The sequence below is a fragment of the Battus philenor genome, unplaced genomic scaffold (genome assembly GCF_028537555.1).
Source record: "Battus philenor isolate CCGP_79_NKW_IND1 unplaced genomic scaffold, ilBatPhil1.0.hap1 SCAF_12, whole genome shotgun sequence".
In the NCBI taxonomy this organism is placed as follows: Eukaryota; Metazoa; Arthropoda; class Insecta; order Lepidoptera; family Papilionidae; genus Battus; species Battus philenor.
The window spans coordinates 8,228,248-8,245,178 of record NW_027181674.1 but is presented as its reverse complement, the minus strand read 5'-3'; the positions used below and the strand labels follow the sequence as shown (position 1 = coordinate 8,245,178).

Below are 16,931 nucleotides of genomic sequence, written 5' to 3'. Positions count from 1 at the left end.
TTAAGTGTGGACGGCAGCGTGGACCACTCTGTGGAAACAGATTGCCGAGTGGTGCGATGTGTGGCGAGTGGATTGTGGGAACCCTGCGATAGGATCAGTAAGGACGTCTTTAGGACGCCTCACGAGGTTTCTGAAGGAAGTGCCGAGGGTGTAGCGAGTGGAGTTCGCTATGAGGGGGTTGGGGTGGGAAGAGGCCTTCGCGAAGTATGCCTTTGAGCAAGCCTGGAAGAACTCTTGGACGGTTTCTAGTTGGAGGTCACTGTGGAGATCAATGTTACGTACCTGGTGAAGCGGTTCTGTAACGTCTGTAAGGGTTGTAGTACGTGCGCCTATTGATTGATTGAAATTGAATATTTTTCGAATGTACGAGAGTATTATTTTTGCTGTCAGCAGGGCACCAGTGTTCGACCGGTGGCCTGCGGGCCGCGGTTTGTGCATCCATGATCTACCTATTAGGGATATCTGTTGGTATTTAAAGTTCTCGTTTACTCTGTTGCAAGTATTTCTTTAAAACATTTAAAATAAATCTAACAAGAATATGATATTGATTCGCTAACACATCGTTCTCAACATAGGCGTAAATACGAAAAGCACTAATTTTTTTGTTTCACGTAAGCCTTTGTTAATTGACGGACAGCACCAATTTGGTCTGTTGGATTAACGAATGTCATCGAATGTTTTATTGTAACTAGATGACAAATGTGCTATATATACTTACAAATCTATATATGTACGGTACGGTTTTGCCTTATAGTGTTATTGTTATATTTGAAATTATTTCTGTAATAAACTTTAGTGTTGCCTGCTCCAGACTAAAACTGAGCGCTGGATTATTTTTCTACAAAATTCAATTTTGTTACACATATTTAACTAGATATATGTATTTCACCACTTTTTTGAAGGAGACCGATCTAGAAAAGTCAAAAAGGTTAAAACTTTTTGTTCATTAATCTTTTCAAAGAATTTCTCTTAAAGAATCTTTGCGCTACTTAAACATTTTTTTCCGTCATTTACGATTGTAATAAACAGAACAGTAACATAGCAGCATTAACATTTACTCGTTATTAGACTTTTCATTTGATTAATAAATAAATTTAAAACGTATTAAACAAATGGTTGAGTTCAATAAATATTTTACTAGTCTGTTGCGGTTGCAATTAATAACATAACAAAAAATATCACACGAAAGTTGTTATTTATTAACCTGCAAACTGTTAACTAGCTGCTATTACCTTCATGTTTAATGTTATACAAATTTTTCTTTCCGGGCATTTTGCCAAATTTAGTACCACCAATAAATTTTTTTGTTCCTATTTTATTACTTTTACAACTTTAAGTATATGAAAAATCATGTGTATTTCTGAAAAATTAGTTACACAAAATGCTTAGTTAACAGTTTAAGTATTTATTTATTTCATTTTATTATCCATATAGGTTCATTTACAATTACCCCTTATGTATGTCATGATATGGGTACTAGAAAAGACCAATTGGACATAAACTAGGATAGAGCTCCTCTATACTAGCATCTTTCAACTTAAAACTACGAGGGATCCGTAGACGTCCTGATCTAAGAAGAGTCAACAAACTTAGAGGGTTTTTAAAATATTATATCACTTATCAATTTTATAATCACAACGGTGTTTAACAAATGGATACAATTTTATTTTTTGGTTATATGTTAATGCCATTGCTAAAATCTTGTACTAGTATTCCGATGTTTTCATTAGGAATGCTAATTTATTCTCGGAATGTAATTTTGTTTCTTACCATTGAACAACTATTATTTCTTGTTATTTGTTCCTAATGGAAGCACATAACCTTTTATTTTTTGTAATTATTCGTACTTTTTACTTAGCAAATTAAAAGATTTAGCTTTAAGGAAAGGAAGAGTGAATATTATTTTAAAGACCTGCGCACTTATTTTTTAAAATTTTATGTTATATATGGAAGCAGTACAATATTGCAATAAATAATCACTTATAACATCAAAAATTTATAGAGAAAATAAAAAAAATCACATTATTTCAAATATCTCTCGAAAAATGTTTCTGAAAAAAAAACTTCTTTGTAAAGGCTTTCCATTCCATTATTTCGACTTATTTTCTTTTCCAATTTACAAGCCCGTAAAATTACACTGACTCTTTGACGATTCTGCCAAAGGAATAATATTTCGATTACAATTTGAAAACAAAAACGTAGGCGGAATTCTTTTTTGCATGTACTACAATTCAGGCATGACCATGAAATACTTCTTTTTCCAGTATCGATGCGCATGTGCAGATAGTGTTAATTTTAATAAAATTAAACTATACTATTAGATCTTTTCAGCGAAAACGTTTAGCTCTTTTTCTTCTGAAAATTAAATAACATCAGAAATTCATTCGCCTGACTATATAAATATTGTAAAACCTTCTGTGCAACACAGTCGCCGAAACACCATTTCATAATACTCTCGTTCTATATTCAGCGACTATATTACATAGAATTAGATTAATGGTTGTACCTTAGGCATAGCGTAAGCAAGTACAAATAAAAACACAGCTAACTTCACTTGAGGGAAACCTATTTAATGGTATATCTTATATTGTTTAAATATTATTTTCTGAGGTAAAAAAAGTCATTTATTCGTAATTTTTTGTTAAAATATTTATTAGAAATAAATAAAGTTATCGTAGTAACTTAAAAACATATTAAAGTAAATGGCGTTCCAAATTAAAGTGAATTATCAATATATAAATCTCTACCAGATCTAATGTTAAAGTCATAGGTCTGAAATAACATTAATCTCAGAAATTACTCCTTTGACACTTTTATTACTTAACTATCTATAATTTCCTAATATGCCGCCAGATAGTACTTTGTAATTGGTCCTCTATGTGGGAATTAAGCTCCACTAGTACATTTGAATTGAAAGTCTCTAAGTTTATTACAAATTATACCGTTGGCAAAGTAACTCATTGCTATTTTACATGATTTTCCATTGTCTTAGCTCCGATAACATAGCAGCGATTTTGCTTACATTTTATATATGAAAAAAGTTAAAATATAAATAGATAGAGACAGTAACCCATATACGATTCTTCGCAGACAATGCACGAAAGAGACGTAATTGTATATTGTGTTTTAATAGTACTTTCTGTAATTAAAACACAACAAGCGTGTGATCAAAAAAAATGCTTTTTAAGCGTAAAGTTACACGTAAAAAAAGATTATTTTATATCATCAATTATTTCTCAAAATAGTCATAAACCAATATTTTTCCAAAGGGGAATAATAAAGGACGCATGAAGAATTTAAATTTCAAAAGAAAGGGACAGCATCATAAACAGAGGCTAAGTAGAAATTTTAATTTATTGCGAACTGACGACCATAAGAAATTTAAGGTTGAAAGTAATTTTCAAAGACCGGAAGTATTTTCCGGCTAAGCGTCCGTCTCTCGGAAAATTGACGCCAATTAAAATAAATCGCACGTTCTTTGGCTTTTCAATATTTCATTAAACCAGTATATATTGAATAATTGATAAAGTGAAAAGTTTAATAAATTATATGTTTACAGAACGGGTGCTATATTCAAAATATATGAAAAATAGTGTTCAAACATATATTGTGAAGAATATTAGGTTCTTCTTCTTTTCAGTCGATAGAACCGCTCTGCAAGACATATTCCTCTCTCAAACGTCGTCACGACGACCCGTCTTACACCGCCCGCACCAAATGACTTCCTGCGGCCTTAACTATGTTATCGATCCTCCTAGTGGGACCTACCCACACCGCATCTACCGGTTCGTGGTCGCCACTCGAGAACCTTACGGCCTCAACCGCCATCGGTTGCACGAACGATTTGCCCTGCCCACTGCTACTTCAAAGAAGCAACTCATTAGGTTCATATTAATGAATATCATACAACGAACGATTCATCTGTCAATATTGGCTATTTTGATCTATGATACTGCTTAAAACAATAGAACATAAAATTAAGTATTTTACAGCTATAGTTCAATACGAGGTAACATAAACTTAGCTATTAAATGAATCTGAAGCGAAATTAGCGTTTTATCATATTCTGAATAGATTTTTCCACCTTTATGCCTACCTAATATAACATTATCATAACATGGGCTAATAACGCAGTTTAACTGAAACATAGAGCACGTTTCTACGCAGTTGGCATCGCTCCAGTTAGGTTAAATGGAGCACAGATTAAAAATTAATACTCCAGCCACTCGGTTATTACTATTAAGTAAGCGCTCCATGCGCACGTGCATATTTTTTTATTGAAAATCATCACAGTCATCCCTTAAACATAACCAATCTTCTGCAAAACGTGTACCAACATATATAGTAGAAGCTCTTTAAAACAGACTAATTTTAAATAAATACAGTCGGTATATACCAACGTAGACTAAGGAAAATATTATTACCTCGGAATATCTATAAATATTCATATCATACATCGAGATAAATGTGATCGATACCTAAGTTTAATAAAAACATTTAAATATAAATTGAAAACGTCATAAGTCGATTTACCCGAAAATAATTTCCTAGAAGCTTTTAATCCTAATTTTCTACTACAATAAAGAAATTTCATTCTGTACATATATTGCTTTTAATAAGTAAAATAACGAACACCTATTTTTTTCCAGAAGAAGTAGTATTCTTGCTTTATTCTTAAAAATGTCGTGTTACGTTGGTTGTTTTTACACTAGTTGTAGTCTTGTTGTTTTTTGTCATTAACTCAACTGTAACAACCTACATATTGTCATTATACTCGTAATATGCAAAAGTTTGCGATTTCCGATCCCCCCTGAAAAGTGAACGATTAATAAATAAATAGGTTATTGAATGAAAAACTTCTTCAACATACAAAATTTTTATTTATGAGAGAAGGTCATTTACGAATATTACACGAATCGCTCGAATTCCATTAATTATATATAATATATGATTTAAGATGATTCATGATGAAACATAATATTCAACAATTTATCACAGCTTTTTAAGTATTTTTTTTAACTAGAGATAAAAAATCTTGAAATGCATTAAGTTATCTTTTATCGTATATTAGCATGTAACGAATCAATTTAGGGTAATCAACGAGGAAAATAACTCATAAAATAATCGTGAAAGTTGATATTACAAAGAAGACACAGAGATGCTAATCCAATGATGGTTTTCCTTCCTTTTGAAGTTGAAGTTTGGTAAATAATTTCATGAAAATAGATTCGTAAAATTTCTATAACTTTACAAACGGTCACTTTAAGCAGTAAAAAAACTGACAATAACTAAACCGCCCCAGATCTCCAAAATCATTCCACCTGAGAGAAAAATTATAGCATTAATATACAAAACACGAAAATTAATATAATTTTTCACTGAAAGAGAAACTATTTTCGTTCGTATGCTATATTGTGAGTTAAGCATATGGAGGAAATCTACGACGGAACATGTCTTACTCCTCAGATCTTACTACGATCTACGGCAACTCATAAGATGTTGAGCCCAAAAGTATTTGTAGCAATTCTTTGTAGTTGTGTAGGCAAACGTATCAAAATCAACGTTAGATCTATCAATCAGGGGAGCCAAGAGGGATCCGTCACATTAATATGAATATGCCATCTTTGCTAATAACTACAGTGGTTATATCAGAATATTAAAAACAATAAAATTTCGAAGTCAAACTAAGTAACATAAATTATTATTTTATTAAAGAATTTTAACTTACTATTTGAAAGACGTTCTTGTGGCTTGTTTACCTCAAATGTGGCGATATACGTAGTTGGCATTAAGCCTGTAATTAAAAAAAAATATATAAAAAAGAAATAATTTAAGAAATAATTTATGCTAACTGCGACCCAAATGCCATTTGCAGATTCCGCTAGGACAAAGGAGAAGGGCGCAGAAGGTGCTTACCTTAAAACATTGTTAAAGCTCACTTCGCTACATAATACTATTTCACCAGGTTGCCGCCGCCGAGTTCTTAGATCGATGAGGCGGACGGTCCGTAGTATGACTGGCGTCAAGGCTCCCCTCGGGGGGACCTTGACTTGGGTTATCACTCGTCGTTGACGTTTCATTATATACTATTCAGCATTCTAATTCAAGAGCACCCGAGCCGCCCCTTAACTTGAACTGTTGCTATTACCTATCTAATATTAATAGCACTTCATAAAACGCTGGTACAAGAAGTGACGAAAGATACTTTAGCAACGCTTCTATTTGGTATTATCAGGGGTTGGCGATCCCATAAATATATTCAGTGATCTGACTTTACTATCAGTTCTTTTTTCCTCTTGTAAACTCACCTGGATAATAAATTGTAGTTCTGTTCCAGAAATAGTTTGCTTCAGGTAAAGACAATTCACAAACGAATTCTTCAAGAGGCATTGCCACGTCATCGTCATGAACTAACGCTGTTGTAGTTACTGTATACAGACCCCACGAGTCCATCTTAATTTCAGTTAGGGCTTGTGTTAATGGTTCTCTGTTAAATAAATTTTGTCTAATCTATATTAATGTAACTATCAAAAATACTAAAATTTTAAATAACAGTTCGTAATGCTAGCCTAACTAGACTATTTAAATACATTTTGATCCATAAGACTGAAAATAAAGAAATGTATTAAATTACAGTAAAATATTTATTTATTACGATATCTTCTTGGGACTTAAAATAGTATGCCTTTGCCTCTGTCTTTGACTTCTAAAATTTTAATATTTAAGTTTTACATTTAACATTTATTTGAATACAATCTATTCAAGTCAATAATATTTCTTTTTTAATATAATATATACTCGGAAAGAGTGCAATAATTTAGACTTACCCATTTGATTGTATGACCATAATAGGCTTCGGATACAATTTTTCAGCAGAACAAATTAGGGTTACTAAAAAAACATACTTTTTTTCTTGAAAGAATTTAAAATTATGTGCTGGACCTAAAAATTGATTTTTTTTGTAATTATACTTTAACAGCATTAAAATGTAATATTTAGCGACCTATATTTTTTAAAATATTATTAATTGTTAAATATAAAAGGGACAAGCATACATATAATCATTTTCACATTAAGACTATGATTTTGAAGTGTTCTTTTCAAAGAGCATTTTAGTCTTGTTATGTTACCTACTCAGTAATCTTAAAGGCGTATGACGAAAGACGTATATTATGACGACAATAATGTGTGGTATTACAAATTTCAGATATAATAAAGACTTAATTTATTATAAAAATGTTCATTATTTATTAATCTTAAAAGATAAATGATATATTTTATAAACAACGACCCCCGTTTATTATTTATATGCCATATGGTACGGTCTCGTACTGAGTTGTAAAGTTTGTTCCAGTTTTCTTACTATATACTAGCATAGACTTCGTTTGTCGATCTTCCTCTAAGAATGTTGAAACGACGCAAGTGTAGTTGCCACTTAAATCTGTTGTCGGCTTCCTTATTTTTATTGCTCTATATGCTTGTAGGGGATCGTCTGAAAAAAAGTAAACATAATCTTAGTTCAACTTTTTAATTTATTACGCAATTTTTCTACTATTAATCTATTATGTAGATAGTAAGCAAATAACGTAAAATTTTATTTATTACCTACAATAAGTGGAAAATTTCCATTTTAATAAACGTTTTACCTAAACTACAAGCTATACATAATTGGTCATAAATTATATTCAATGACGTATCATTCTTCTGCTTCTACTTTGCATACTAGTATATAAATATAGTTAGACCGATCATTTAGTGTTTAATATTCCTATTTCTTAAAACTATGTACCGGCTAGGTGTAAATGAAACTTGTATCATACCTAGATTTTCGATAAGCTATTGCATTTTTGATTAAATTCTTCAAAGTTATCAATAAGTGAATATGTTTTATTTATAGTATAAGGCGATTATTTTAAAGGACCATGTTCTTATTGTAAGTAATACGAACTTAAAAAAGATAAAGTAAGTGCGCAATTATTGTGCTCAGAGGACTTTGCAATGCATCCTCTGGAAACTTGTTTGTAAGCAGTTGCAATCCTATATTATTAATACACAAAGTGTGAATTATATGTATGAGATTATAGCCCGGTAATTGAACTCGCGATCTACGATCGCAAGTCTCAGTACTCTAGCGCAGGGTTACCCATGCTCACATAGGTATCAGTTACTAATTATCACAGGAGGTTTTATAATTAAAGTCACGCACATAGGTTATATCTCAGTATTTTTTGTCTACGGTGTTCTTCATATTGGAACATTTACACATACAGTTATATTACTTATAGAACTCGTTAGTAATAAAAAACCGTTGCTTTCGATGTGTTATTTTATAACAGTTTTAAATTTTTCCGATTCTAATTTACGTAAATTATTTGCTATGTAATTTCTTTCAAACCAGTGTCTTACTGCTTTGAAAGAAATTATGTAGCAAATATTTTATTTATTAATAATAAAAATAATATATTATTTTCTTTGCTTTAACAGTCAAGATATTTGTTTGAATTGTCCTTTTTTACAAGATTATAGAAACTGTCTTGATATTGAGTCAATATCACCATATAATTATAAAATAAAAAAACAGGAAATTTGAAAAATTAAACTTTAATTTATTACTTCATAATACATTGCGAATAAAACCCAAAAAATATATAAATATCACATTATAATAAATGATCGATGTGACGGATAAGTGTCCTCGCTGTAAGTACGACAAATGCGAAAAATATTTGTGTGATACATAGGACGCTGTGTCCGAGAGTAAAGTTCGCTTTTATATACGGTCCCGCTTTGTTATGGGCTGCCTTTGTTAAAAAACCGTAATAAAGATCTTTAATAAAATAAGTCGCTTCTAAAGGCTTTTATTAAAAAAAAACATGGAGTTTGAAAAAAAAATAATAAGTTTAATTGATAGGTATTTCATAATTCTTACTATAAACGATTTTTGTTCGGCCTATTAGTTTTGCAGACAAATACCATAAGAGAAGATCTAAACCCGATTTAAAATAAGACCTCTTTTAAGCTTAAGTTATATTAAATTATTTACATTATTTCAATTACCTAGATTGTAAAAAGGGTGAAGAGATAAATAAATAAATAAATATTCGTTACGGATTCTAGAACATTTTTATACAAAAAAGTAACGATATGTGCAGTGTAATTACCCTATAGTGACCAAATCCGTTGACTGCTGGTACCACCACCTACGATTGTAACACCCGGAGCAATTAAAAGTTACCGTCCTGATACTGAAACATGTTTTCGACTTAATAATCATAACTCAGGCAGGCCCCCCGCTTAATAGATCGACGATATAGACAAGGTGGTACTTTAGGGAATACCTGACACGATGATGGTAATGACGAGCCGAAAAAACCTAAATAAATACAAGACAAATCAAAGTCTAACAATACAAGGCTGTCGACGCCGATGGGGAGGGACACAAACTTATACTAGAGTGACATATCGAATAGTTTTTTTCCAACTGTAGATCGAAGTGTAGCTAAAATTTCTTTGTTTACTTCTGTCAGGTCAACATTTTCCGAAATGATAAAAACATTAGCCTGACTACAACAACCGATCATGTCTAGGACACATGAATAGCAATTAGACGCGTATGATAGCTCTCACTTAGGTTCCCAATAAGGAGGACCTTTTCGCTTAGTCACTCCATGGAGTGTCCGCCCAAGCAACATAACAGCACGGCGGCCTTGCAATCCGGTAAGTGATCAATGTAAAGCCTCGAGTAAAGTCTTTTACTTACCATCACGCTTGATTCGTCACTTTTTAGAATTAATAATAATCAATTAGACATGTTTAAAAACATTTTAAGCAATTCAAGGTTCTAGGCAGAACTCAGTTCAATAACTTCTTAGAATTAAGCTTAAAGATCCAGAAATAAAGCTTTTGTAATTAAAAGAATTTTATTTTAAAACTTTGAAATAAAGGTATACGCATAAATTATTCAAAATAGAAGTCGATGTTAAGTTATTTATAAACTCTTCTACCTTGTCAAAGATTATCACCTGTTATCACGTAATAGAACAAAAAAAATACGATTGTGCTTTACGTTACCCCAACAGCACCACAGGAAACAATGGTAGGTAAACAAAGGCTAATTAATAGTCTTACATTGGTGGCCGGTGCGTTCGAAAGATACCTTCGTCGGATCAATATGACATGCATTTTCTAATTGGGAACGGTTTCATTGTTTATGGAGAATAGCCAGGCCGGTAAACAATGATGATTCTCTGCATCTTTAACGCAAACGGATTGCTGACGCACTATATCTAACTAAAATAAAATAAACTTAAAGTAAACATTATTAGTAACTATTTCGGAATTACCAAAATTATTAACGCACAAAAAAAGAAGATATTTCCTTATTTTTAACGAGGATATTAATTTACGAAACAACTATCGACACATTTATTCCAGAATCCCAATAACAAAATGAGCAAAGCTCCTGCTACTTTTCAGAAGTGGATTGGTTTTTTGAGAATCTTTCGTTAAAGGTAAATGATAGTTTAATTAATAAAATATTGTCTTACGAGTGAAAAAGCTTCATCTGTGAACGAAAAAAAAATCATGTGCTTTAATTTGCTTGTATTCAAATTTGTTCATGAATTTACTTCGCATTGGCACAAAGTGCGCAAATATGCCTTATTCAGTTCCGTCGCTATTTACTCCATAGCACATATCTTTGAATCTTTCAAATTAAGAATTCTCCTTCGCTTAGACGTAACTCGAAGGCATGCGCTCGGTTGAAGAGCCCGGCAAACTGCGCTCCCAACCAAACCTTTGTAACGGAGAAACTACATTTAAAAGTGGGATTGTAAAAACTTTAGTATGTGTGTGTTCTGAATTTCTCATTTATTCAATACACTGAGTTCTACGAAAACGACAATATACATTATAATTTTGCAATTTGTACATTAAGATTCTTTTGCAAGATTCGTTCTCCCGGTAGCTCAGCGCTTTCGTTTTGTCGTTAGCTATTGGTACTTAATTACTGTGTGCTCAAATTTGAAGGAGGCTTTAACCACTTAAATAACTTTATTTAATGAGAAGTGCATCAAGCAAATATTTCTAATATATCTGCGTAGCATTGAATTATGGTCTGGAAAAGGTTTAAGAAAGTAAATTTAGTACCTGATCCGATTTCTCAACTTGCAGTATCAACATCTTGAAATCTCAGAAAATAATATAAAAAAATAAATAAAAGCGAAATATACTAAGACAGGATTGCTTTAAGTAAAAGAGAAAATATTTTAAACCGTGCATGCACGGAGTGCTGTATTTAATTTATTTCATCTCGCTATTGTTCAGTCATGTCAAATGTACAAAAAATTAAATATTACGTTCTATCAATTCGGAGAATAATAAATAAAAAGAATATGGAGTTACGTAAAATTACATATGAATGCGTATATTTTCACAGAAAATATTATAAAAATCGGATTAATCTATGAAAATATTTTTATAAAATTATCTCAAATAAACCAATTTGTAATGAACCAACAACAACCGAGCCGCTTAAATTGAATACTAGGGGAGAAATCGAATTTGGTTTATAACACGCTTTTCCGATGATATTTGAAATATTACGCTTTACCGCTAGGTTTGAATAGGTATCGCCAAGAACCAAAACAAAATACATTTTTAGTTAATCAAAAATAATGCAAATGTTCTTAATATGTTATTTTTCTTACTATTATTATTTTTGTGGCCGTGACATTTTTGGTTGATTTTTTCCTTTCATAAACATTGACAGCTTATTATTTTATCAATTTTTATATTTGTCTAATTCATGTCATTATATCTTTTAACATTAAGCGCGTTAATAAATTGACAAGTTTAACTCCTTTAAGACGGCTATACACTTTAAAATACACCTATACACTAAAATTTGCAGCTTATCGTAAAAGTATGCTCTCATCGTTATTTTGAGAAAATAAAAAAATAAATGCCTTTGACTTATCAAAACTCTAAGAACGTACTTTACGAAGCTTACGCACCGAAGGTTCAGCACTTTGCTCTCATACTCTCGGCAATGACTCTCTAAGCCAAAATAAAACGAATTCTATTATATTGTGCCCACTTTGTCTTTCTTTTGTATTCTGAACAAAGCTGTGTACATATTTTAACATCAAAAAGGACCAATGTAAAGAACTAGTGTAAACAAAAATAATGAATTTAAATAAACGACTAATGTATTAATGTTAGTGTAAAAATACATATATACAAAATAACTTAACTGAATTGAAGCCAACAAATGTTTTTTTCACAAAGGAGAAAAAAATTTAAATATGTTAATTTTTTACATTGCTGTAACTAGTTGACAATTGTGGAACATTGGCATTTTATTACTATTAATAAATAATCCTTTATTGTAAAATTAATCAACTTTAATGAAAAATTACATTAGAAATCCATTGAGATATTATCACAACACCAGGAATGTTTTCGTAAATTTTTATATTTTCAACTATATCTCTGTAGTTAGAGTATACATTTTTTTACACTTTTTGAGAAAGCTAGCAGTCAAATATCCTTACTGACTTTTTAACGACGACATAAAAAATAAACATTTTAATTTCAAGGAACTTTTCTTGAACAAGTCTTTAGAATCAAAACAGACAGGAAAGACAAAACCAACTCTTATAAACAGAATAGAGAAACATACCTGAAATTTTAAAGTCCAGATCAACTTTTCCTTTTAATAATCCAACAACTTGCGGCCGCATTGGCGGTATCCATTGATACACGAGCCCTGAAGAACCGTTGAAAAACCATTTCATAACCAATCCTACCCTGGGTGATACTGCGTCGATGCTGTATTGACAGTCTAGGACAATAGATTCAGCGCCCACTTCCACCAGCGCCGGTACCTCAAGGTTTTTTATATTCACACCCACACATTCTAGAAATAACATTTTAATGAATGCGTGCCCACTTATACCCACTTCGTTATATAACTTTTGTTAATACAATTTAAAGGTCGTGCTTTAATCTTTTTATAACATATTTTACACATTAATTTTGACAACATTGCTTAATTAAAATCAGGTCGAGGATCAAAAGATAGGATAAATAATTGATAATGCGTTACTAAATGTATATTTAATCGAAAAAAATATTTTAGCTTAAAACTTATTTAATATATAATAAGTAAAAGTTTTGATAAAACGGGAATCTTTCTGGTCTATCTCTACTGATAAGTTTTATGTTTGCGAGTACTTAAAAATTTATTGGTTAACTGTTCATTAAGGAATAGAGAATAATTATCTCACAATGCAAAATTTTTTTAATGCATTAACCTTCCGCTGTACTTGCTTTCTATAACTGAATATTTCCAAATAGTTGAAAAAAAATTTGTATATTTCTTTTATTCCCTAATTACAAAAGAATTACTCTACTTGACTTATATTATAATATTTTAAAGTATCGCGCATTTGCTGTCAATTACTGTATGGTAGAAATTGTCCAAAAATCAATAAATTTAAATAATATCGTACAACGTAACCTTGTTGTAGTATTAAAAGGTGTATGTTCAAAATTTGGATTACTACAAATTAAAATTAACTATTGTTTATTAAAATGTATGGACCTGATGTATCCCAAGGGTTTCAGACTGATTGGATAGCGATGTAAAAGTTTAAAAACTTTTTGCTAACAAATTAACTATACATCACTCCTTTTAAGCTTCTGCGCCTTATACCAACCACCCTGTATACATTTTGGTTAGAAATTTTATTAACAACTGCACGGCGTGTGTTAACGTAATGGTAAAGTGTCTTTGGCCACAAACCATAAGCTGTATTACATATTAGAGAGCACAGCATAATTTTGTAATCAGGTGGGATTACATCATTGTTCATAGTAATAACACTAATATTTCATATTCATCCTAAGATCAGCCGATAGATTTATTATTGAGATTATCTTTATGGAAAGCCTGCTGCAAGGCGTAGGCCTTTCCCAAAGACCCACGCCACGATGACCACGATGACGCACGCATCCATATATATATATATAAACTTCCTGTGTCAAACAAAGAACACTTACAGATAATTTTATTAACAATATTTTCTTAAAGTTATGTTGTGTCTATATCAATAATAAACTTCTAAACTGCAACTACTAAGTAACTTGTGTTCAGAAGTTTTATGATTAATCGTCTTGCTTATATATGGACTCGGTACGGACATAACTTTAGTTACGCGTTAATATAAGTGTTCAAAAATGTACAGAATTATTACGATGTGAATATTTTAAAAGTATATGCAATTCTCCTAGAATGATTTGTTAAAATATTTTAAAGAGACAAAATCGAATAGTTTATTTATTTCGTGAAGTAAGTCTGGATTTTAAAAATTAAACATTTCTATTTGATTTGATAATTAACATCTATATTTTTTGAAAATACTCAATTAAAAAAAATGGAAAAATTTTTAAAAACTAAGATTGTTTCTTTTTATATATTTGCTTCTTTTCCTTAATTTATTTTAGTTCTTTATGAAACACAAGCTATGATTTATCGAGGTTTAACACGATGTTAAACTTTTGCTCCGATTTGTTCGGCTTTTATGTATTATGAGTACACTTTAATTACTGCCGTTATCGTTCTACTCTTTCATTAGGTCTATAGTTATTATAAATAAATATTGTATTGTGTTTGTAAGCAGTCTTATTGCATGTCCACGAGGAAAGCTAATGTCCAGTAACAGCCGTCCTATGACTGGAATGATTACGATGTTTCTAATATATAATACGCCATCAAATCAGAAGACCTTTGAATTTAACTAGTCGATTGCGTACCCTCAGCCTCAAGTAATTCCTGGTCTTTTTTGTAATTACAACAGTAGACATGTTTAATATAACGACAGTTGTTGTCATTAATATAAGGTTTTAAAGTACAGGAATTTGATCCAATTGATATACATGTATTTTTTTTCAATTTTGGAACCGACGCCTGTTAAAACAAACCTTAAAGTAGTGAGATAATGTATACCAGTTATTTATAACATTACGTATAATTAAATTAAATGTAATGGAATTAAATATAACATGAAACATGTATAACAATATGTTTGTTTAAAACATTATATTACCAAAGCGCTTAAATGAATTTTTTTATAAATTATCCTAAATTAAAATGTATACTTTTATTATTACTTTTATAATTACTACTTAAAACTCACTATGAACATGTTTTTAAACACTACGCAAGAAAGTACGGTGCATGCACAATAAATTGTAATAAAAACTTTGATAAAAGCATTGTTTTGGTAGGTTATATTGCAAATGGAACATGAATAATACATCGCCTTTATAACTGGAATACGCTCAGATGTAGCCACCTAGACAACTGGACGCTCTTACTAAAATTGGACCGAAGGTATCTACGCGCCGTTATTATTTATTGCACTATTTGTTACTGGCTTAATCGAATATCAGAACAGCCGTTCTTTTGGCGTAACAAAGCATATTTTCTTACACTTAGTATTCATACAATTATGACTAAATATACTGTTTTATAAATTTACTAGCGAGGAAAACTACGCCAGCTATCAAACGTCAAGAAGAAAAGTGACAATGTGACGAAATAAATATAGCATACATTCGTATTTGTATTAAATATAAACATAAGAAAATGTTCTACATTTTTGGTTGTTGTTAATAAATTAAAGAAAAAGTTTTTTTAAAAAAGAAATTAACTGTAGAAAATTAAAAGAAACTATAAATGAAGGTTGACTAAAATTTTATAATAATTTAAAACTTTCAACACATAACAAAAACAAAAATAGTTACTTATTATAAATTATGAATAGATTATAGTGAAAAATTATACAAACTTGAACACATTATAAGAAACACGATGCATGTGGAGGATTCCATCGCAAACTACATAATATCAACTTTTCGCGTTTCGCTGATAGTCAGGTCAACGAAACAAAGTATTGGAAGTTGTTCGCAATGAACCACTCGAGTATACAGGAGCGCGATGACTGAAAACTTGGAAATGTAACAAAAACTGGCTGAAGCACGCATGCGTACTGGAAGCGCCTGTTGATTTACTTCAAAAGCTTCAAATATAGAGATACGCCAACCTTAATTACAATGTTTCAAAGAGATTTTAATGAACATGCAAACAAACGAGGAAAATATGTAATGACGGAAGGGAATTATTAAATTATACTATTTACACGCCATGTACTCAAAAATGAATAATTGTCTGCAAGAAATTTAAAATAAGTCGCAATGGCCATGTACATTGAGAAGCACAGTATAATAAGCACATACGGAGACCGTGTCTTCATTTAAATTTTAATTCCAATTTCATGAAAATTTATTGAAAGCGCCTCTCAAACTGGCAATAACCGAAGTTTGCCCCACACTATGTCAGCATCATGAATGGATGTCCTAAATAAAACCTGATAGCGCCAGCATTTTTTCTTGCCAATAGAATTCGGGGTTACTACCCATTTTGGTTCGTTGCCAACTCTAATAATCTCTTTATTTCTTGGATATGCTTTTCATAAACAAATCTAAGAGGGTGGATCCATAAACAAATTATATACTGAAATGACATTATCGAGTTCCAATGTATATTTCGGTTATATTTATTTCAGTGGCCCAAAATTTTCCTTATGAGGAGAATAGATAAAAATGATTACGATATCTACTACAAGTGAAACTTATCAGCAAAAAAATTAAAACGGAAAGGCTTTAAAGCTATTTAAAAGAGATGTTATATAAAGCCGAAAGACTATACAAAATAATGCGTGGTAGTGATAGATTAAAATACTAAAGAAGATATTTGTCTCGAAATAAATTACTTCATATTTGAAGTAATATTTATAAGCATGTCCTGAAATAATCTCAACTCTACTTTTTAGAGAAAAGCAAAAAGGCTTATTGGTTACGTGTTA

General features: G+C 30.9%; 1 protein-coding gene across 1 annotated transcript; it reads right to left on the bottom strand.

Moving 5' to 3' along the window:
• Positions 1 to 16,485, bottom strand: LOC137932863 (uncharacterized). Its single transcript, XM_068776549.1, has 8 exons — positions 16,434 to 16,485; positions 14,149 to 14,181; positions 12,683 to 12,919; positions 7,364 to 7,492; positions 6,828 to 6,942; positions 6,309 to 6,487; positions 5,729 to 5,794; positions 1 to 449 (listed from the first exon to the last, which is right to left on the bottom strand). Exons 1-8 carry the CDS (start codon positions 16,483 to 16,485, stop codon positions 1 to 3), a joined length of 1,260 nt encoding a protein of 419 aa, XP_068632650.1.
• Positions 16,486 to 16,931: the final 446 nt, after the last annotated feature.